The sequence below is a fragment of the Thunnus thynnus genome, chromosome 23, assembly GCF_963924715.1.
Source record: "Thunnus thynnus chromosome 23, fThuThy2.1, whole genome shotgun sequence".
In the NCBI taxonomy this organism is placed as follows: Eukaryota; Metazoa; Chordata; class Actinopteri; order Scombriformes; family Scombridae; genus Thunnus; species Thunnus thynnus.
In genome coordinates this window covers 15,910,234-15,932,388 of record NC_089539.1, presented here as the reverse complement: position 1 = coordinate 15,932,388, position 22,155 = coordinate 15,910,234, and the positions used below count along the sequence as shown (strand labels likewise).

The following is a 22,155-nucleotide window of genomic DNA, read 5'->3' as shown; positions in this document are numbered from 1 at the left end:
TCTGCCTTTCTCATGTTATGTTGGCTAATATTTGAGTAAGTTGTGGATTTGTAAGGGCGATAATTCAAAATCTAACATCAAGGTATGCTTTATAGCTCAGCTGATGTATAACTTAAAGTGATTGTCTGTAATGTCCCTCTATCTGCAGGAGGATGCTCTATAAATATAAAGAAAAGTTCTGGAAAGTTATGAATATTATTATTATTACTACAGCCAACTACTCTGTTAGTATATAATAGGAATAACTGTAATACTACAGATATCATGTGAAGCCTGGCACATCCATAAAGTATGATAAGGTTCATATTTTGTTACAGTTGGCTTCTTTTTCTAAATAGGTACCTTTATATACAACATACATTTACGAAATCTTCCTGATGATGTCTTAATTCACAGATGAACTGTTAATCATTCAATCAATATAATCCATACAATATTCATGTACAATTTTCTATAAGGTAGAGGTCCTAACTTCTGTTTTCTAATTCAAGATGACATCCTCCTTAAAGTCCTGCAGAACATGTGTGGGGAAAATAGACCTTAAACTCTCTTCTTTAGATATATTTTCAATGTCATAATAAATGCATATATTTTATTTATTAGGTAATAAATCAGTTTTTTGGGGCTTTGTACCTCTTCCTAAACTTGATATTTGTTTGATGATAACTTGTGCAAGTGAATAAAACTCAAAAGTCACAATTGTTTAATGTACATTTATGTCTCTGCATTATATGGCCCACCATAAAAAATAGGACACCATAAAGGTCATTAAACGTTAATTGGGCTTTTAAATGACTTTTGCAAGGATGACTCAGTTCTGTTGCAATTAAATAAAAATGAAATGTTAGCATATAAACGTTGGACTTTGATATACATTTTCATGCCTGACTTGTTTTACATGCTTCTTATCATCAGTAACACATAAAAACAGTGTTACTTATTCCCAACCTTTTTTTTCCTCCAGTGCTGAGCCAAGTGCGCATGCTCGGCCTCCCTGAAAACCACATGCGTCTCCCAGCTCTGCTCTCTCCGGTGCCAAGGCAGAGAGATGCGCACACTGAGGACACCGCAGCACAGAAATGCGCACTGCTCCGAGCCGGACCCGGCGATAGCTTCACCTCCCGGCACCCCTGACCCGTCTCTCAACACAATGGGTTAGAGGGAATATGACAAACTTTGACACACTTTGCATGTCATGGGAAATGCCCTGCGTCGTCTGGAGAGCTGTGCTGCCGAGCGGCTGAATTACGAGCACAATAACACACAGACTTGAGAGAAAGCGGGACCCGATTTCAGTCATTTCTATCCCAGTTCCTTCTCCCACTTGGGCTTTTGAGAGATGATCACGGAGCTGGTGTGCACCGCCGTGGCTGTGGGTCTCTATCTGAACACGCTGGACGCAGATTTCTGCTACGATGACAGGTAGGTTTCGCCCACAGAGCGCAGTAGCGCTGCTGCCAACATCAACCCCCCCCCCCTCCCGCCGCTCCAACACTTGTCATCTCCTCTTGTTACCTCCGCACGGAAGCGGAGGGGGGACGGGTCGTTGCGCCTGCCCGCCTGTTTGTTTGCATGCATGTGCTATTGTCCGTAGCCTGTAATAAATCACTGCTCATTTGCAGGCTGTAGTGAAAGGCATAAAGATAGGGATCGGAAATAGGAAAGTACTTAAACCTAAACGCCAAAATTGTAGAAATATATCCAACATATGGTGTATTTCTGTAACTTGCACTGCGCTTTGCTGCTAATTGAATTTATTGATTTATTTCACTTAATTTCATGGCTTGCCCCTGATATTGTGCACATAACCATATGCCTCCAAGGATCAGCACTGTGTTAAGATTACAAAGAAACGTTATTTTTAAAATGATGATTGACATGGTTAAAAAAAAAGTCCACACAGCCACATGGTTGATCTCCACAGTAAGTAACAGTTAGAGGAGTTCAACATGTTGTGTGAGCAGCTTTGGTCCAATCCCGTGCTGCGCACATGAAGTGGCTCAGATGCTCTTTGTGTTGATGAAGCACTCATGCCTGTTATAACAATGCCCTGCACCCCGGGGGAATAAAGCTCATTTAAAGCGGAGAGTTTAATTTTGCAAACAGCTGAATAAACATGTCAACACCATCATGCTGTTCAGGGGTTTTCAGAGAAAACCTTTCCTGCCCTGAAGGGTGGAGGTAGGAGGAGGTGGACAAAACATGAGTTGAAGTATGATGATCGTCATAAGGAGAAAAAAACAAAACAGTTTTACTAACAAAAATCAGTTTGTCTTTTAAAAAATACACTTTTGGCTGCAACTAACAATTAAATTCATGGTCCATATATGTGTCGTTTATTTTCTCCTTTAATTGATTAATCGTTAGTCGTTAGTCTATAAAATGTCAGAAAACAGTGTCCTGAGTTTAACCACCAATCTAAAACCCAAGGATATTTAGTTTGAAATGATATAAAACAGTGTAAAGCAGCAAATCCTCATATTGGAGAAACTCCAATTAGGGAATATTTGGCATCAGCTATCACAATAGTTGCCAATTATTTTTCTGTTTCTGTTTCTGTTTCAGTCTTAAAACATATTTCTCTTACACAAGAGTTTATTTATTCTTTTTTTCTTTCAAATGTTTGCATTTTTCGGATAAAATGATCCACACTTTCATCTCTCTTGGCCTGTGAACATCCTTAAAATGAAAGAATCTAAAAAGCTAAAATCATTGTTTTGTTGAACTGCCTACAGATTATGTTCAGACTCAGACCATATAACCCCTGTGTTGAAGCGTCACATGTAGACAATTTTTCATCTTAGGGTGTCACAAGACAAAAAGGTTGGAATCACTGTGTTTGAATCTGTTAATTATGGGGAAAAAAACATTCAACACATGAATAAGATAAGATTAGATGCCACTTTATTGTCTGATTCTACTGAAATTGTGTTACAAGCCTGCTCTGTTTCATATACAGTTTTTCAGGTGAGTGTGTCTGTCATACATCTGTGCTCATGAGAATAATTTCCCTTCATGTAAATGCTCAGTAGCTGGTTGCACCACAGCTGGGCTCCTTTTAAAACAAGAACTAGACAGGTAGTTCTTCATTGTTTCTGAAATACAGCATGTAGGCATAAGGGGGCTTTGGCTCCTGCAACAGTCCTGTCGAAACTGATATTAATTAGACTTCCATTATCTAGTATTAAATCACTAGGTGATATGCAAGGTATGTGGTGGATTTCTCTGTGGATTAAAAGAATAAGCAGACAGTGAACAGGTTGCCTCCCTTTCGTCCAGTATGCTCAGTCAGTGGTTGCTGTCTGGCGAGCATCTCCAGACACCCCTTAAAGGTCAAAGATCCCCCCACTTTACTTTTCAGCACCATCAGTGACCCCTGTGTGTTATGTGTGTGTGAGCAAGACAAAGTGTGTGGAGATGAATAAGGAGGAGCCATAGCGGAGAAACAGCTCCGTAGAAATGAGCTCCGTATGCCGTCTCCAGTTACATCACACCTTGCCAAGTATTCCAGTAAAGCGCCCGGCGGTTGGTCATCCATCAGCCTCGTCTGTACATGTGACCGTGACACCGCGAGGTTGTCAAAAAGCCCTCCGGTGACAGATTACCTGTAGTGCTGCCCCGCCGGCTCCTGCCTACGCCCGCACTCCATCCCCTCAGTGAAAGTTCAGTATCCACCGACGGTGTGTATCTATCAAAGTCACGATGGTAACTTACACTCTGGGGAACAGACACTGGTGTTTTGGTTCAGCGCTCTCAGATGGAGGAGGCTGAATACCAATCAGATGTCTGATGTTCCCCTGGTCGTTCATCAAACAGCGTCCTCTCTCGGGGTCAAGAGTCGTGTGCTCCCTGTCTCCTCCCTTGGGGATTAGAGGAGAGTTATGAGCAGAAGGTTAAGGCAAGAGGAAGACCGAAGTGGAGGAGAGTCGGACTAATCATTCTGGCTTGGTGTTGTCCAAAAAGACTGTTGTGGTTGTCAACAAATTTGTTTTTCTTCTACTTCATCCTAATTTGCTTTTCTCGGCTGCTTTCTTGTGAGCTTAGACGATCTTATCTGACTTTTCCCCTCCGTAATCGAATTCTTGTTGCTTGTCACATGCAGTTCTTAATATCCTAGACGAGATGGCGAAGCAGATAATTCTTCTGTGTCCAGGCAATCCAACTTGTGGGGATGTTCTGGCCGGTCTCTGCTTTTTCAATCATGTCAAGTGTTTTTCCTGGGCACTGCTCAGGGCCTGGCCAAGCACTCTCTTGGCCAATGCTAATCCCAATGAAAAGCCTCTGCGTGTGAAATGAGTAAGTTTTACGGGAGCTGGGAGAGGACTTGAGCCAGACCATTTTTCATTTGGGGAAAAATATCAAGACGTGATCTTGCTGGTTTACAGTACTGCTTTTCTTGGGTTTAGCCAAGTCTAAAGGCAACTGTGATCGGAGACCTTTTATCGTATTTTAAACAAGCTATTCACAGTGCTGATATGTTCATGTTTGGACCGGCTTTTAGATTGATTGCTTGAGAGCTGTAGTAATAAATTGGAAAATATGTTTATCATAACCTCTGAACCCTCCTTTGAATACTCATCATCAAGGCTCTTGACAGGTTAACAAATGAGGCTCTGCATGATGCCGACATTTCAATGATAACACTTTTGACAAATGGACCAAGTGATAGATGTCTTTACTAGGAAGACTAGGACATTATTGGGTAGAAACCAAAAGCAAGGACAAGAGGTAAAGATGGTGGCAATGTGAAACGGAACGCATCCTTAGTGGCTTTCAGCATTCAGAGTCGTGTATCCTGAAACATCTGTGACCCCAATGGCGTCACAGTCCCTGTGCGCAACTCAGAAATGCATTATGGTCCCTCGGGGAATTGCAGTAAAAACATCTTCCCTCCTTGTTTGAGGAGAGCAAAACAATTTCATCTCTTGGTGAAAGGGTTTGGAGGGGTTGGTTGGTTTGGATTTCACTGACTGGCACATTCTCTCTATAGTATAAGCGCTGAAATTCTGTTTCACTCTCTATCTTGGATATCCTTACTGTTAAAAGCTGAAAATGTTTGTCCCAACACACAAATAAAATGCCAAATAACACAGAGGTGACACAGAGTAGTGACTCAAGGGAAGCGCCGCAATGAAGACAGAAAATTACAGTCTGTCGGTTGCAACATCTGTTACTTCTCTAGCTCGGTTTCTGAGGTTGACCGATAAATGCATCAATATGGGATTGTCTTTAAGGAGGTGCCCTTTGATCACAGTTCAAACCATAGTGCTTTGACTTGAAGTGCTAATGAATTGGCTTTATGTATGGTAATGGTCCACAGATTGTTTAACCCATGGAACACCTATAAATAAGAAAATATCTCTTAAGAAATATAGAGAACATAAAACAAACAATATGAAATGAAAAGAAGTGTAAGAAAAACCTGCTTTTCTTGCTTCTGTCTTATTGCCATGTATGTCAACCAACAATTTTCCACACATATGAATCTAAACTGTATGTAGCAAGTATGTGGAAGTATGCTCAGTTAAAATAAGGACTGATAATTACTGTTTCAGGAATGTCCATGTGCTTCTATCAACAGACACCAAGATAAGATAAGCATTCAATTCAATCAGTTTACTGGAGGAGATCAATTTCAAGTACAGTGTTTCTGGTTGTTTCTTTGCTATAGTGTTGTCACAATACTAAAATTATGACTTTGGTAACAATACCTGTCTAAATATCTCAATAAACATCATGAAACATCAGGAAAAGTAATGCAATAATAGATGACACAACATGGGACTTAAAATTCTTTGTTTTTTTGCATTATTTAAAAAATATATATATTTTGACAGTTTAAATGCAAGCTACGACAGATAAACTCAGCTACTGTTTTGTTCAATCTTGTTGCATCTTTTGAATCTTTATCATACTTTCTGTGGTTTTCAAACATAGCTGGAAGGAAAGGCTGCCTCAACTGGGTGGTTGCCGATTCTTCTGGCATCTGTTTCTGTCTGAAACATTATACAAATGTTTCAATACCTTATTAGTTCAATTTGATAGCCTATGTAGATTGTAAACTACTTTTGAGAGAGCCTGTTCTCATTAATTGTCATATTTAAATCTAATTTGACTAAACAGAAAAGTAGACAATGTGTTCAATAGAGCTCAGACCTCCCCCAAGGTGTATTGAGTTATTAGTGTTTGGTCTACTTTAGTGCACTACTGTAGTGTGCAGGCTAATAATTCTGGGTTTGAGCTTCATCACCATGAAGTGCCAGACTTACAGTTAATGTCAATGTTTATTATTTTCATGCTTAATAAAATTACAGTTTATGTGCTGTTAAGTGTTTTCTTGTTTGTTTGTTTTTTTATACATGCAGGTATGTTTTTGACAATGAGTACATTTACAACATTAATAATTGGATTATTATGAATAATTAGATCATGGTCATAGTGTTATTAAGGCCTTTACTTGGTAAGCAGTAATCTGATATTCCCTATATTGATGATTTCTTTGATGGTAACTTTATATTTGCAACCAGATATCACTTATTAAACAGTGTCATGACTCAGTACACCTCAGTACACGCCTTGACAGAGGTCTGTGCTCTACTGAGCACATCTAGTAATAGAAATAATTATTGATAGAAATATACATTCCATGATTACTATTACCAGTATTGACTGAGTATAAATTGATCATTTATAACTGGTGTTGTTGATCTGCATACTTGTGAACGCCTGATTTTTAGCAGCTTGCAAGTTATGGTAAAGTTAACGTTACCAGTGTGAACGCTGCGTTTGCATATATATCATGTCACAAAATAAATCACACTCATTTCACTTATATTTGAGAGCATGTAATTAATGTTATCTATCACATTCGCTAACCTGTTGGTCTTTGAATTCCTTGAACAGGTCAGCATGTCTGTTAGTGAGATGCTTTGCCAAGTTGGATGTGTTGGCTCTCTTGGTCTGTGTAGGTTTAAAACATCTTTTACAGACAGGCCTTGTGGTGTCCGTGCGCTTGTCCTGACTGTCGGCTATGTAAGCAAAATAACGCCATATTTCGCTCTGCGCGACTACTTTATCGACAAGCCGTGGATGGTCGGTAAGAGCACTTGTGCTTGCAGCCATGTTTCTTGCTCTGTCACCATGAAAGCTGCAGCGTGAGTGAAAAAAAAAAACAATTGGCGTGGCCACTATGCCTGCAGGGAGTGAAGCAGCAGAGCGCTGCACACTTACTCACTGCCCCGCTGTTGCACCGGCTCTTATTAAAACACTGTCATTCTTAAAGTATTGGTACTAATAAAATGGGATATAGTACCGTTTTTAACGGCACGGTATTGCAATACTTTCCTAGTATCGGTATATCATGCAACACTACTTTGCTACAGGCTATACTTGTACCATGACGAATGTTGGGCGAGTTAGAGAAGTTCAGAAATGTTACTGTTACATGTGTCCTCACGATGAAGCTGCAGGGTGAACACACCTTCCAATTCCAAACAGTAAGCTAGTTTACCAGTTATCTAGCCTGCTTAGAAGTCTAAGTAGACAAAGAAGAATCTAGCCTCCAAAGACTATTTTGGAGTTACCAGAAAACGTATTTTTTATCTTTTGGCAGAGGCTAGCCTCCTTTACCCACCTCTAGCTGCAGTGCCAAGCTAACACGTCCCAGATCAGTCAATGAACACTCAGAGACCAAACTGATATCAAGCCTCTATCCAACTCCTGGTTAGACAAGAAACAAGTCAACAACCCCAAAATGTAATAAACAGAGTGGTACAGCGATTAGTAACTGTAATGTAATTACTGAATATCCCTCAAACTACATGTTACTGATAAAAATAGGCTAATCAGATTGCTGCAACATGAGATACACTTTCATGTTCCCCTATTACCGTACCATTACCTGACAGAATGACTACAAAAAGGTTGTAATATTACTTTTTTCAGCTTAATGTTCAAGTAGTACATTTGATGCGTGCATTTGATTGTGTTCTAACAAAATAACCCAAACCATCTTTGAATCATCTCTGTTTTTGATAACTGCTCATAATTGTTATCTCTTATGGGTTGGCACTCTCAAGGCCCACTGTAAATGTTGCCAAGAATCCTTGTGCCTCTAGTGGAATAATTATCTAAAACATGTGCCCTAGTTGTGTTGAGGCTGTTTAAGTTACAGTGTGTGCTTGGAGCAGATAAATATTGAGGGAAGATGTAGGCTAATGAAATGAGTGAGCAAAATGTCTTTGACTGAGTTGTGTGTGCAGTAAGTAATATGTCTGAGGTGAAAAAGCTTGTGTCTGTCAGGAGGAATTTTCACTGTAAGTGTTTCAGAAATGAGTAACACTGCCTAAAGACAAGTAGAGAATTAAAGTGAACCATGTGGTGAGGATAACTAATGAAAAAGTGTTTATGAATAGTAATTTGAGATGGTTTTGAGGTGGGAGGCTTTTAACTAGATTTGCGTACATAAAGGATTATGTGTTTTCTAGGAGAAACAGGCAAATCTCATGAAAAGTGTGGTTTGGTGATGTGTCGCCATCTTATGCAGTATCCCAGTATATTTAAGCATTAACATATGTTTTTATTCATTGTCCATAAAATGGGTTTTGCTATTGATGTCTTGTTTTTGCAATCCATAACCTCTTCAGATTTGGGGGTGGAGGGGTTGGACTATCAGTCAAACAATAGGAGGGGCAAAGAGTCTCATCTTGATTACTAGCAGATTTAATTCACGTAAGCTTGTGGTCAACTGCAGATATTGTGGCTTTGAAAATGCTTTAAAGCCACAAATGAGGGCTTGAGGAATCCAGCGCTGTATGTTGAATGGGGTGAATTAGATTTTCTCTTTGGGTTTATAATGATGTCCGATTCAATGTTCAAGGAATGAAATGGCATTAGTTGTGCTGAAGACAGATGATGAAATGTTAAAGCCCATCTTCTTGTTCTGGGATGTGCTCCAGCTTTTAGAATCCTTAAAGGGGCAGGAAAAACAGTCTTCTGGCAAACAGAACCGCAAAAAATGGCTTGTTCTTCATAATGAAAGTGTAGTGAGGCATACACAAGGCAGGCTTTGTTTTATCAGCAACAGTTTATGAAAGTTCTCGTTCTGCACAGTTCTAAAGGTCTGCCAACTTGAACTTCTGAATCTTCGTGAACTCGCTAAAGACTTTAGTTTTCCTCTCAGTCAGCGTCCCTGCTGCTTGTCATCTTCAGTGATGCAGAGGGTGGAGTGGGGAGCCATAATTTGATTTGAGACATCTTCTTTCATAACACTGATCATTTGTTCATTTCAAATTGTCAGATTATCCGAAAACATACCAGCCAAATGGTGAGAGTTGAGAGGAGTTGCTGTCCAAGGTTACTTCACACAAAAAGCAAATATAACCCCTTGATTTTGTGTGTTTTTTCATTGCTTTTAAGATTAGTTTCATTTGTTTGTCTAGTTACATATGATTAACTCTGGCTGTAACATTGTGTGCCAGTCATCCAAAGATGTAAACCTTGTTTTAGTAAAGCTAAAGTCTTCTAGGTACGGGCAATAAATATGTCCAGAAAGCAGCATAATGTTAATTTATACCTGCTTTAAGATGATTTTTATTAATTGTACTATTTCATACTACCCTTGCCTCTGGACCCACTACACATACATGGAGAAGAGATGGGCTTGTTTATTTTTAGGTTGTCCCTCCTTGTCCCATTGAGTTCAAGCCATGCATGAGGCTGGTTTAGGCTGCTGCTAACCTTTGGCTGGCCCTTTTGCTTCGAAGGCCGCAGCCGACCCGCCCGTCTGCCAAGACATGACCGCCAAACCTCAGTCCCACGACCCTCCCTGTACACACTATATGTGGATCCCAAAACACTGGTATCCACGGAAAACCAGGCTTACACATTTGCCAGTGCCCTTTAAGAGTCTCATGCCAAAGCTGTACATTTGTCATATAACACCCGTGCTAGATTTGGGAGGATGAAATCCTCAGAACTGCAGATAAAGTTATCTGGCCAACTGCATGCATGTTCATAAAGCTCTTCACTAACTGAGATCCTTCATAACTATGCTCAGCAGCATGGGGTTGAATTTCTACCACAGTGCACTAAACTATCTTTGTAAGCAAAGCACCTTTTTGTGGCATGAGATTACACTTAGAAGCTGGCATCCACTTTCCCTCTTTAAACTACAAGGTGGACTTCTAAAACAAGTTACAGCAGTTGGGACGTAATACAAAACCAAACCCAATCTGGGGATCACACGAGTCCCAAGCAGTTACCCTGTCTACCTTTTGTAATCAATAGCCATTGAGTCTCAACTTTCAGCGACTGTGGAGTTTTGTAGCCCAGAACAGCTGTCAGAACAGAAAATCAAACGTGTTTTTTTGCTACACTTGACAAAGCGCTCATATTTCACTACGGTCTGCATCAGCTCTGACTGTGAATAGCACTCTAAAGTGAGTTCTGACTTTCATCATCCAGCTCCTCAGAATATGAAGGGGTCTGCTTGTGGAGGTGTGCATGTTTTTCATATGCACTGACAGCCCTTCCTGGGTGATGGTGAAGCTGTCAGTAGTTAATGGTGTAAATGATCTGGTTGATGGAGCGGGCTTGGCACTCATGCCTTTGGTTGATATGATCTGTGAGCTGTGCATGCATGTTTTTTTTTGGTTTTTTTGAGTTGGTGGAAGGCTGTGCTGCAGTAGGTGGTAGCTGAGAAGGCTTGACGGTATTAAAGGCAACGTCTGACATGTCTGACAAGGGAAGGAATCTCCGCAAATCATTCAACTTTAAGATCAAACTGGTGCCTCAACAGATTTGTGACGCTGTTGTGTTTGCTTAGGCTGAACATAAAGTAACAGTTTGACAAAAATATGTTTATTTGCTTTTTTGCCTAAACTTAGATGATAAAATTTATACCACTGTCATTTGTTGTGCTAACAACGGAACTAGAGCCTGGACACAATTATCTTACCTCAGCCTAAAGACTGGAAGCAGGAAGAAACTCTCGCTGGCAACTAGCGAAAACTGCAAGTCACTGAACCTAACCGCTGGTTGCCAAGAAATAGTTCCAGCTGTAACTCCCTGTAAACCTGTTTGCTTACAGATTAAAAAGGCAAGGTACAGCCTGTTAATTAGTGAGCTTCAGAGGTGCTGGTATTTTTTAACTTTGGACAGAGCCGGGATAGCTGCCCCCTGCTTCCAGTCTTTATGCTAAGCTAAGCTAATTGACTCCTAGCCCTAGCTCCATAGTTTATGCACAGACATGAGTGTTATATTGATCTTCTCATCTAACTTTCAGTAAGAAAGCAAATAAGAGAAATGGTGAACACTTCATTTAACCTTGCTAATGCTTACCATATTCAAAGATTTGCAAATGAGGTCCCCAATCCAAGCTAGAGCCTTTCAGAGTCGTTGAACTCAGTTGGTAAACACATAATAGTTGTTAAGAGATGTGCTTTACTAACATTTTGAGCTGCCTGCTGTTACATCACCTGAAGCAATAACTTTTCCTCCTGAAGATGAAGCGAGAAATAAATGTTTATGTGCTGCAAAAGTGTTTTTTTGTTTGACAAATACCTAAAATATGAAAAAAAAAAAAAATAGTGCCATGCAAGCTGTGATGAAACTCCCATTCATCTCAGCATGGGATACTGAGACTGTGCTGCACCTTAATTATAATTCTAAGTGCCAGGCGCTTCACAAAACCAATAGAGATTCATTAGCTCGGCAACCTTGGCACTGAACCCTAGCTGAGCACTGCACACACTCTTTCCATCTTCATGCATGGCTACACCAGCTAACTCTTGTAAAATATACTAATATGCATAAGGCTTTGTGGGTCAGAAGAGGGCCAACTGTAGAGTACCCAGTGTGTGGGGGGGGAAATCGGTTTGTGCTTCTCACCTCATAAAAACCTGAGGGGTAGATTGAGAGAGTTGGTGTGGAGGACTTGAGGGATTTAAGGTTCAAGGGAGATCAGATGACGGCCCCGCTACCTTTACTCAAGGGTGCAGTTATAGTGTTTGGTATTGTGATGTTGGAGGAGTGATGTGATTGCGGTGAAGTGTGATACAGTTGGTATTTGTTTGCCTTCAATGCCTTTGTAGCATGATATCAGACACTTTCTAAAGGAATATGCTGAAAGAGAACCTTTAGGAGGTCATTGTGAAAGTATAGTGAGGGATTTAAGATTGATATGCAGTCATTTATCTCTGAATTTATGACTTTATTTGTATGTCTCAAAAAAAGTTTCAGATATCTGTGTTCATCTGTCCAAATTCTGTTCACACTTACTAGATTAATAACTGTTGAGAAGACGTGCGTATTTCATTCCCACTCTGATGATTTACTCAGAGGAGGGAAATAGCCATTCTCCTTTTCCTGTTTCCTCCTTAGTGCCTAAAAAGGAAAGAACCACATTAGATATTATGGACGGAGGAAGTGTTGAGGTCTCATTGTGGCACTGTGGAAGGATATTCGTAAGGGTGATGACACATGTTGTGTTATGAAGGGAGCGGATAGTGATTAAGCTAGATTGTTCAAAATAGAAGGAATTTGCCATTGTGGTTGAAAAAAGTGCTGTTTTGTTAAAAACTGAGCGATCTGGTTTTGTCAGCTGTTTTGAGTTGGAATGCAGATTGTAATTTCCTGTTTCACCATATAGCCATAGTTTGGGGTTTTGTGGTACATAATTTCCTGCCCAATTGAAAAACCGATTCACTCAGGTCTGGCTCCACTGGAAGGTCATTATTTTGTGTTTGGAACCATAAAGCACATCATCCTTCAAACTAACTATCCTCCGTAATTATCTAGACAGGGCTGGGAAACAATTAAGCCAATTTTCCCATTTTGATTCCTCATCATTCCTCATTCCAGCATCGTTCAATAGACTGCTTACCCGTCTCACGGAGGGGAGCTGGCTCATTTCTGCACAGCTAGTCTCACGATGAGATCAGTGGCTGGTTTCACAGGTACCCGGAGCCTGCTGGAGATAAGGTGAATCACTGTTTAAGTAAACATGGCAGTTCTGACTGCGAGCAACCCATAGTGGAAAGCAACCTTGACAAATGGGAGAAATCTGCATTTGATAATGGCTGTTTTCCCGCCTCAGTCAGCCTGAGATAAACCAGCCACCATATTTATCTTTCTACAGAATGTAATTTGTCTCAAACCATCATTTTGATATTCATGGATCAATGGCAAGGGGAAAAGCTGTATGCAGTGTTTTTGGTGCTTTCATGATGAGATATGACAACATTGTAATTTATTTTTGATGTATTTTTGGAGTATCTACCACACCACATAGTTTTATCTCCTTCACAGTTTACCCTTTAATTTATTATTTTCATCTTTTAATCTGGTGCTCTGTACTGAAGGTCACTGAATTATGCATGTTTTGCTTTTGATAAGAACACAGCCAGTTTGTATAAGCTCTGTGGTACATTTTCACTTTCATTTTGGCAAGAAACGCGCAGCAGGGTGCTAGCACTATGTCAATACTTTGATTAGTTGCCCCCTGCCTAAAAGACACTCAGTATCCAAGGCGATCAATCATTCTTTTTCATGTGAATTTGAGCTAAGGAAACCTCCAAAGGCACTGCCAGGTCGTAGATATGTATCTTTGCTCTGTAGACACAGTCAGATTGGAGGTCACCACAGAGTGAGACGGTGCGAGCTCATCCACCTCGCTGTGTGCATTTCATCAAAAAATCTACAGACATTTTCCCCTAAGGTTCACTCATTACCGTGATACCACATCCAGTCAATCCATTACCGCGGTGACTGACAATGACAATTTAATCTTCACTCAGTGGTACTGCTGTAATTTTCCCGCAATGACCAGCACTGATATCATTATCAGCACAAGAAACATACCATGTGATGTCTCTGCAAGCTGGAAAGATGCTTTTTCCGAGAAGTGAAATGCACTCACACACAGATAAAGAGATGCATGCTTATCTTTTTGTTTTGTTATGCAGCTGCAAAACTGGAGCTAAACATCGTGTCAGTCCTTTTTATATGTGGAAACGAGAGGGAAGTGTTCAGTTTCGTCCCATCAGTGCTCTCTATAGTTGTGATTTATATATATATATTGAATAACAAAAAGAACAACTTGGCTACAATCACATACAAATGTCATGACGTTGTAGTATGACATCATGTCTGCTTGCCCCTTCAGTCCATCTCAGAAAGGAATATTGTTCTTTTATGATGTTATACGATGCGTTTTATGGTTTCATAATGGAGTTTCCTGCAGCATTTTAAACAGGGCCATATATTATGGAAGCCTGTTGATAGTTTGACAAACTTGGATTATATTAAACCTCCTAGGGGAAGTGCATCTGACATATTTTATTATTTCCTTGGATTCTGTTGCTCTCAGAATTTATAGGCTATAATTATTCATGCTTGCCTTTGGCCCATTGATAGGATCTGTACAGTATTGCTCAGGTGTATTTGAGCTGAATGAAAATGTGGCCGAAGTTTGAGTACCTTTGAACCACCTCAGCCAACTTTTGCCTTGTCCTACGTTAAGGGTCAAATGGATGGGGTTTGTACTTTTTGGGATGACTTCATTGGTTCCAATGTGAAAGTCGAGTTCAGGCAAATGGCTTCCTTGTACCAGCCGTGTTCGACAGATCACAGATCAGAATTTGAAAAGATCTTAGATAATTAGCACAGCTCCTTGAAAAGAAGACAGATTTGGTTTGGGTTGGCCCCTGTGGTACCCCTCTATAGCTGCTGTTTCTCTCCCGCTAATGCTGGAATGTGACAACTGGTCACAGCAGAAGAAAGGAGGGCCTATTCCGGATTGGATACAGTGCTGTACGGTCTGTTAGTGCGGCATACTTGCACATTACAAATGCTGCATGTGAATCTGACTGCTGAAAGCTGTCAAAGCAGAAAAAAAACCTCAGTCCTGCAGAATGTGACACTGCTGTGTTTTCTGTACAACTTCCAGCCATTCTTTACATACAATATACAGGCAGAAATCCTCTACATTCTCAAAATAGCTGCATTTTTTAATTTGTGATGGGATTACGAACCAATTCTGGTGGAGCATTAAAGTGATTTTTTTTTCTCATCAGAGACAGAAGGCTTTTGAGCAGAAACAGAATGCTGCTTTGTTCCTCCAGCTGCTCCCTTGGCAGAACTGCAATGCTCAGATCCTCCACTGGCTCCGTGATTTGTCATCAGCAATTAGAGTTGTCCTCATTATAATCTCCACAACAGATCAAAAGTGATCTGGTTTCTCAAAGGGACACTGAAGTTTCAACAGAAGTTTTGTCTCCATGGAACACACCTGTACCCCAAAGGGACTCGTCATATCTGCATTTGATTAGCCTTCAGCGAAAAATACTCTTCATTCCTGGACGCTACTTTATAGCAGAGCAGGTTTCAGGGGAGTACAACAGTTCAGTAATTCAAATTCCAACTGTGCAGACTACAGAAAAGGAACTTTTTATCTTGGCAGCGGAGAGTAGATCCAGGTAGACATTGCCAAGGTCTGCCATGCTGTTGATTCTTGTGAATATATGATAGTGGGCCTGCGCTACCAGAGGGTTTAGAGGGTATTGAGAGGTATTTTTGTGAGTTGACTGTGACCCCACCTGGAGTGCAGAGTGTGTGTGTGTAAATTTAAGCATATGTATATACAAATTATACAGCTGGACTGAGGTGAAAAGTGAGCAGGGAACATTGGCAGTCCTTTCTAAGCCGCGACTCTTAACGACCCATCAACGCTCATCTATTCCCTATTGAGAAAAAAATCAATGCCAGGCGCTGGATTTGTCCCCGGTATTCAAGCCCCCCATTTTAATTCAAGTGTGCAGGGAGGCGGGGGGGGGGGGCTTCCATAATGTTGAGTCTAGGTGGCTGGAGGTGCACGTTTTTATAGGTCACTGTGCCAATACCTGCAGCTCTTTGGAAGTAGGCCAGTGGAATTGATTGTAGGAAGCAGAAGGTAAAGTGAATTAAAGAGGTACGGGAAAAGGGATTGCACCTGGTGCTAAAAAAAGACATGATCACGTGCATGTGAGTAACCCTGGCAGAATATTTGGACAGAAAAATGATCACCCATTAGGCCTTTTTCCAGAAATCAAGTGTTAACAAATGAGAGGTAACACAGAGTTAGTTTGAATTCATTTTAATGCAACCCATGTAGCCTAATCTTATACTATGGCTGTGTCCAAAATCACACCCTATTTACCATATAGTGCACTATAATTTATTGTCAAACATTTTATTTGACTGTCTGACAGAGTGTGAAATATATATACACTATAGTTCCCTCAAAAATTTCAATTCCAAGAATTCTGGCATGTACATTACTTTATGCTAACAATCCTACAACTCATTTATAGATGTGAAAATCACACTGAGTGTAACTGCTTCCACAAAACTCAATTTACTGTCACTATAGAGTAAACTAGTGTCCATTATATTAGTGAAGAGTGAATAAGTGAATGATTTTGGACACAATATGTCGTAGAATTAAGTTTTCATTTGTGGTGCCTCTGCTGCTTCACTGAGAAGCTAATGTTACTGTAAGGCAGTGGCAGTGTGATATTTTACAAAAGTCAACAAACCTTTATCCACAGTTTTTCCATTTTTGGTGTTGAATCCAAAATTCTTCCTCACATTACTTCTTAGATGCTTTGGTATCTGATGTTCAGCACTGCACTCTATTTTTCTTCATTTAGCATTAGCAAAGAAAACAACATTAGCCTAGTTTACCGACAGGGCAACAGGGTCAAACAAACACTTTAGGAACGTCCCTTGCTGGATTACAAACCACAGCCTTTTGGCTGATATACACTGTTTAATTCAAAAACACCCTTTCAAAATGAATATTTATTTTTTCCCCAAGTGGTAGGTGGAATTTTGAATCAAAAGTGATAGGTCTTTTGCATATTGTAAGTACATGGTACAATTGGAGAGAAGCAAATTAAGATCCCTGTAAAATAGCAGAGCGCTGCTTGAATTGCTGCAGAAGCGACAATGTTGTATTTGCAGTAGCGAGCTGAGATACAGCAACATCTGTCTGGTATTTTAATTCATATCCCCAGCCTGTACACAGCCGTGATTTATGTATTGTTTGGCTTAGTCAGAGAACAGCACTCAGTCCGTTTTTAATCAAGCATCACATTTATCACCGTGGATACAGGCAACGCGGGGAGACCACCCTAATTACCCGTCCATAGTCAGACGCTGTAATTAACTGCTGGGACCATACTGATGCAGAATTTGGACAGACTGATTGGCTGATCATTTGTTTTCTTGTAACACGCTGGAGGTGGTATTCTGGCTGGATCCCACCGGTGGAATGGATGGATGGCGGGTGTTAAAGTTGGCCACTGTTTCACTGATAAGCTCTGGATGTGTGTGAAAGCCAAGGATTTTAAAAACCCTGTAAAACTCTCAGCATCCAATGCTCCTGGACATTGGCTCATTTAAATGTGTTTCTCACTGTGAATGCTGTTGGGCACAGGACCATACTGAAGGCATATGGCAGATTTATTGGGTGACACATACTTAGATACCTATAAATTTTACATTAAGGACTCCTATCTCAATGTATATGGGAGAAACAAAACTGTATGAAACAACCTCTTCATATAGGAGTAGTTTCATGGAGTTCCTGGTGGTCTTTGGGGTGTTCATGGAGGTGTGAAATTGTAATTTGCTGTTGAACCTAACTGTTACCCTCCCCCAAACCTCGGTCTCAACTTGTTTTTCAATTTGATTGCATTCATGCATTTTGCTTTTTTTTTAAAAGTACAAATATGCTATGTGGCAGGTCTACCTGCGAGCTTGCTTGGACAAATTGCTGTTCTCCAAGGACAAACAGACTTACTGTGAGTCTGCAGTTGTGTTGAAAGTTGTCATGTTCATCATATAAAAACTCAATTAATATCACAGCTTTTTTGAGGTGTGAAGTTTTACCCCCTTAAATCCTAACCCAGTCCTTTCCTTCACTGCATCTGCTCGATTTATGCCCTAGGGAAGAGTATAGCATTAGTTTTATTAGCCATTGATTTCCCATAGCCTTCCCTTGGTGAGGCAGAAGATTCATCACAGCCTTTTATTGACATCATCAGTCAGAGAACGCTGTGGTGGACTCGCTCTCCTTTTTAGCTGAGGTGGCAGTGGTGGCATTCTTGTCAGACCACCTCTATTTTGTGGTACCAGCTAATGGGAAGTTATCAATCAATCACTGAGATGGAGATAAAGACTTGACAATCAATCTGCTGAAAAATAGCTGAGGGAGTCGCACTCTGTATGACTGGGTTCATAATTTTTTAACCACAAGAACTGTAGTGTATATTGATATGGCTCATCATTAAAGGAATAGTTCAATATTTTGGGAAAAAGCGCTTTTTCACTCTCTTGCTGAAAATTAGATGAGATGATTGATACCACTCTCATGTCTGTGTGTTAGATTAGACTGGTAGCAGGGAAAACTGCAACTATTGTGAAAAGCTAATTCCCTGCACCACAATTTGTCAGTTTTACATTTCTGTTTGTATACAGATTAATTTAATGAGATAAACTGTGTTCATTAATTAGCTTTAGAGGTGTTGTTAGGCATATTTGTGAACTTTGGACAGAGGCAACCTGCTTCCAGTCTTAAGCTAAGCTAAGCTAAGCTAATTGCCTCCTGGCTCTAGTTCCATACTTAACGGACAGAACTGAGAGTTGTATTAGTCGGCAAAAAAAGCAAATCAGTATATTTCCTAAAACGTCCAACTATTACTTCAAGTGCTTGATATATCCATACACAACAAAGTGTATGAATGTTGTTTTGCATATTGAGATTTAGGTTTTCTGGCAACAGGAATTCTTGTAATACTTGTATCGACAGAAGTTGAATTGTGCCAAATTTTTAGATCGACAGTATCTAATTGAAGCAGTCATGATATTTGAAAGTTCAGAAATGGGGGTCCAAAAATATTACAAATTCAAAATACAGTACTTCATATATTTTAAACCACTCTCCATTCACTGATTGGTCAGGCTTCCAGCTGCCAAACTCAACTGGCTTGAGTTGATGCTTTTTAGAAACACAACTTGCAAGATTTAGGTTGGCTTAGTTGGTCAATGTTTTATGTTGACTCAGGGAACATAAAAACCGGCATAAATGTCATTCTTTTCCCAGTCAGCATTTATTTAAAGTCATGGTCAAAGTCATGGTCTGTTTAAGTACACACCACACATCCACGTTAGGTACAATGAGTCGACCCTGGCCTATTTGGAGTTAGCTGTTCTGCTAATCAGGAAACCAGCTTCACAAGGAACATGAAAGCAAGTCTGTGGCCTGACAAAAGAAAGAGAGCCAACTTCCTGACGCTTAGCTGAGACCGTTTCAGCCTCTTTGAAGCTGAGGGCCCCGGAAGCAATCTGTTTCTCCTGATTGGCTGCTTGGACTGACTGAGGACGCAGAGGAGACTTTATCTTAATCAGGTATGAATTGACTGTTGGGCCTGCGTGGTGATGAAGTTAAAACAGCTGGATTTCACTAAAGTACAGCAATTAAATTCATGAATACTTATACTTATTATTGGTTTGAGGCCAAATATTGATGTGAGTAGACCATAACAATGTTTGATTACAAATCCTCAGTCTTTCATCAAGTTAAAATATGCAGCTTTGCCTTTTTGGAGCATTAGTAGGACTATCCAAAGAGTAATTTATTTCTGTATTAATAAGTCTGTGTGTCACTCCTCCTCAATGTACATAGGATGTTAAATTGTGTTAGAGCTGCAACGATCAGTTGATTAATCAGCAACTATCTTCATAACAGATTAATTGCTTTGAGTCATCTGTTAAGAAAAAATGCTAAAAGTCTCATACTCTTGCTTCTTAAATGTTAATATTTTCTGGCTTCTTTATTCATCTATGACAGTAAACTGTATATCGTTGGGTTCTGGACTGTTGGTCAGGACCTCTACATTGCTGCCCACTTCAGCCAGTTGGAGAAACAGTTGACCAATCAGAGTTTTGTAGACGGGAATAAAACTGTTGATGTCATTCTCCTGCATAGCTAGCTAGCTGCCTAGCTACACTGATGAAAGATCAAACAAAAATTCAACAAAAATGCCTATAAGTGTCGATGAGATAGGCGCAGCTGCACAAGTTATTGTAAGATGATGACTTACAGAATAACCACTGAAACTCAATCGTTTCTTAGCTTGTCCTAAAAAACATTAAATTAACGGTTTCTAGCAACCTCTACATCTCTGTTAACTAAAATGAGATGGAATAGGATGTATAGATCACTTACTTTTGATTGGGACAAAATACCCCCCCCCTCAATAAAGCATTGGTTACAATGAACATGTCACACAATGAATGAAGTGAAATGGAATGGCAAATCCATGGGTGGAAAACACAGAAGTTACCTTATTAAACACTTCCTTAGTAAACTCAGCAAGGATTGCTCATAGTAAACATCATATATGGTCATTGCACGAATCTTTGAGCAACAAATAAAATACATGTAAAAACTGGTTTTGTGCTGTATAAGCTGCAGCTGTTTAGAAAAATATACAGTATGTCTAAAATAGATTGCTTTGTGTAATTTGCTGTGCTTTCACACTAATGTCTGCATGAAGAGTTAAAATAAGTCATTAAATTGGCCTATTAATTCCTCCAAACTTCTTGCTGGTTATTTTGCACCCCTGGGAGAATGCTGGGAGCTGCAGGATGGGCTATTTTTAATCAATGAAAAGATAGATCCACCGAACTGAGCAGGAGAGGAAAAAAAAATGTAGGTTAGTGCCTTGAATACAAAGTACGTTTCATCCTCTGTGTCTCAGGTTTATTCTCAGTAATATATATATATAAAAAAAGATGAAAATCTTGCCAGTTTTTTTCCCCTTCTCTTTCTCATGTCACCAGTGCCCAGCTATGTTGAACACTATCCAACAGCAGTTTATCACTGTTCACACAGACATTTCAAATGATGGAAAGAAACAAATAATTGCATCTGAGCTGGGCATAAAACCTGCCAAATTAATGTCCATTTTTTTCCTGACACACCAGGAAAGGGACGAGCCTCTGCAAAGCTAAGCATAAATCTTTCACAACTAGGCCACTGGCAGTATGACAGAGTTTTATGAATGCTATCTGGACATTTATGCATTTTTCCTCTCCTCCCATATTCGTGCCAGTTTGGCGTGGGACGGAGTGTGGGAAAGTAGTGGTGCCACTTTTGCTAGGGGTATTGTTCTGCCAGTGGTGTCGTTGATGTATGATGTTTGAATACACCCTTAATGCTCACTTCCTGACCTAGCAGCCTACAGATATACAAACTAAACATACAAAGTGTTGATAAAAATATTTTATTGGCGTCTTTATGCAGTGTCTGCGTCTGTAAGTCGCCTAGAACCATTTAGTGAGGAGGAGAAATACATTTTAAACAGGAGAAAGTTCCGTTGGTTGGAAGAACAGAGATTAACACATGAAGGTCTCTTACTCCTCCTCAACATCTTACTCTTTCATCATCATCATCATTATCATCTCCCACCTGCTGTCCTGCAGTGGCCACATACTGGCAGGATTATAGCGGCTCATAATCAGCCAATGAATGAATCACTCAGGCCCAGCCAGCTAGCGTAATAGCTTCACGCATGATTGTTCAACCTTGCACTGTGATGGATGGGCACTAAGATAAAAAAAGAAAAACAAAAGAAACCAGATCACCATCGCCACGTGTTCAGTCGCCTCATGTGGTGCAGTACAATACACTCCCTACTGGAATGACCATTGAGGTGAAATTCATGGGATTTTTATTCCTAGCCAGCTGTGGCGTTCACTGGGAACAAAGCCATGAACAGTGTTTTCCTGCCAACTGCAACACGGCATGGATCTAGGACACTATATTGTATAGATTACAGATTTTGTCACTCTACATGCGCAGTATGAGTGCTGCACCTTGAGCGTGCACACACACACACACACACACGACCTTTAATCAGATTATTCTATGACCCCTGACCTCTGTGCATGTCTCAGAAACCCTATGCACTCTATGATCACTTTCTAATCCCTTTAGCATTGGATTAACATGGAGGTGATCTGGACCCTGACACCCACCCACCCACTCATATACACTCTCTCTCCCTCCACCTCTCTTTTAATACACTGCTGCTTATCCCACTGCTAGTG

At 40.2% G+C, this 22,155-nt stretch overlaps 1 protein-coding gene across 1 annotated transcript in view; it reads left to right on the top strand.

The window, feature by feature from the left end:
* Window positions 1-1,003: 1,003 nt before the first annotated feature.
* The window catches only part of tmtc2a (transmembrane O-mannosyltransferase targeting cadherins 2a), a 60,727-nt gene continuing 39,575 nt past the window's right edge, over window positions 1,004-22,155 (top strand). The window contains exon 1 of the mRNA XM_067581445.1: window positions 1,004-1,422. Within this exon, the coding sequence (XP_067437546.1) occupies window positions 1,340-1,422 (83 nt within the window). The 5' untranslated portion in view covers window positions 1,004-1,339. The remainder of the gene's footprint in view (window positions 1,423-22,155) is intronic.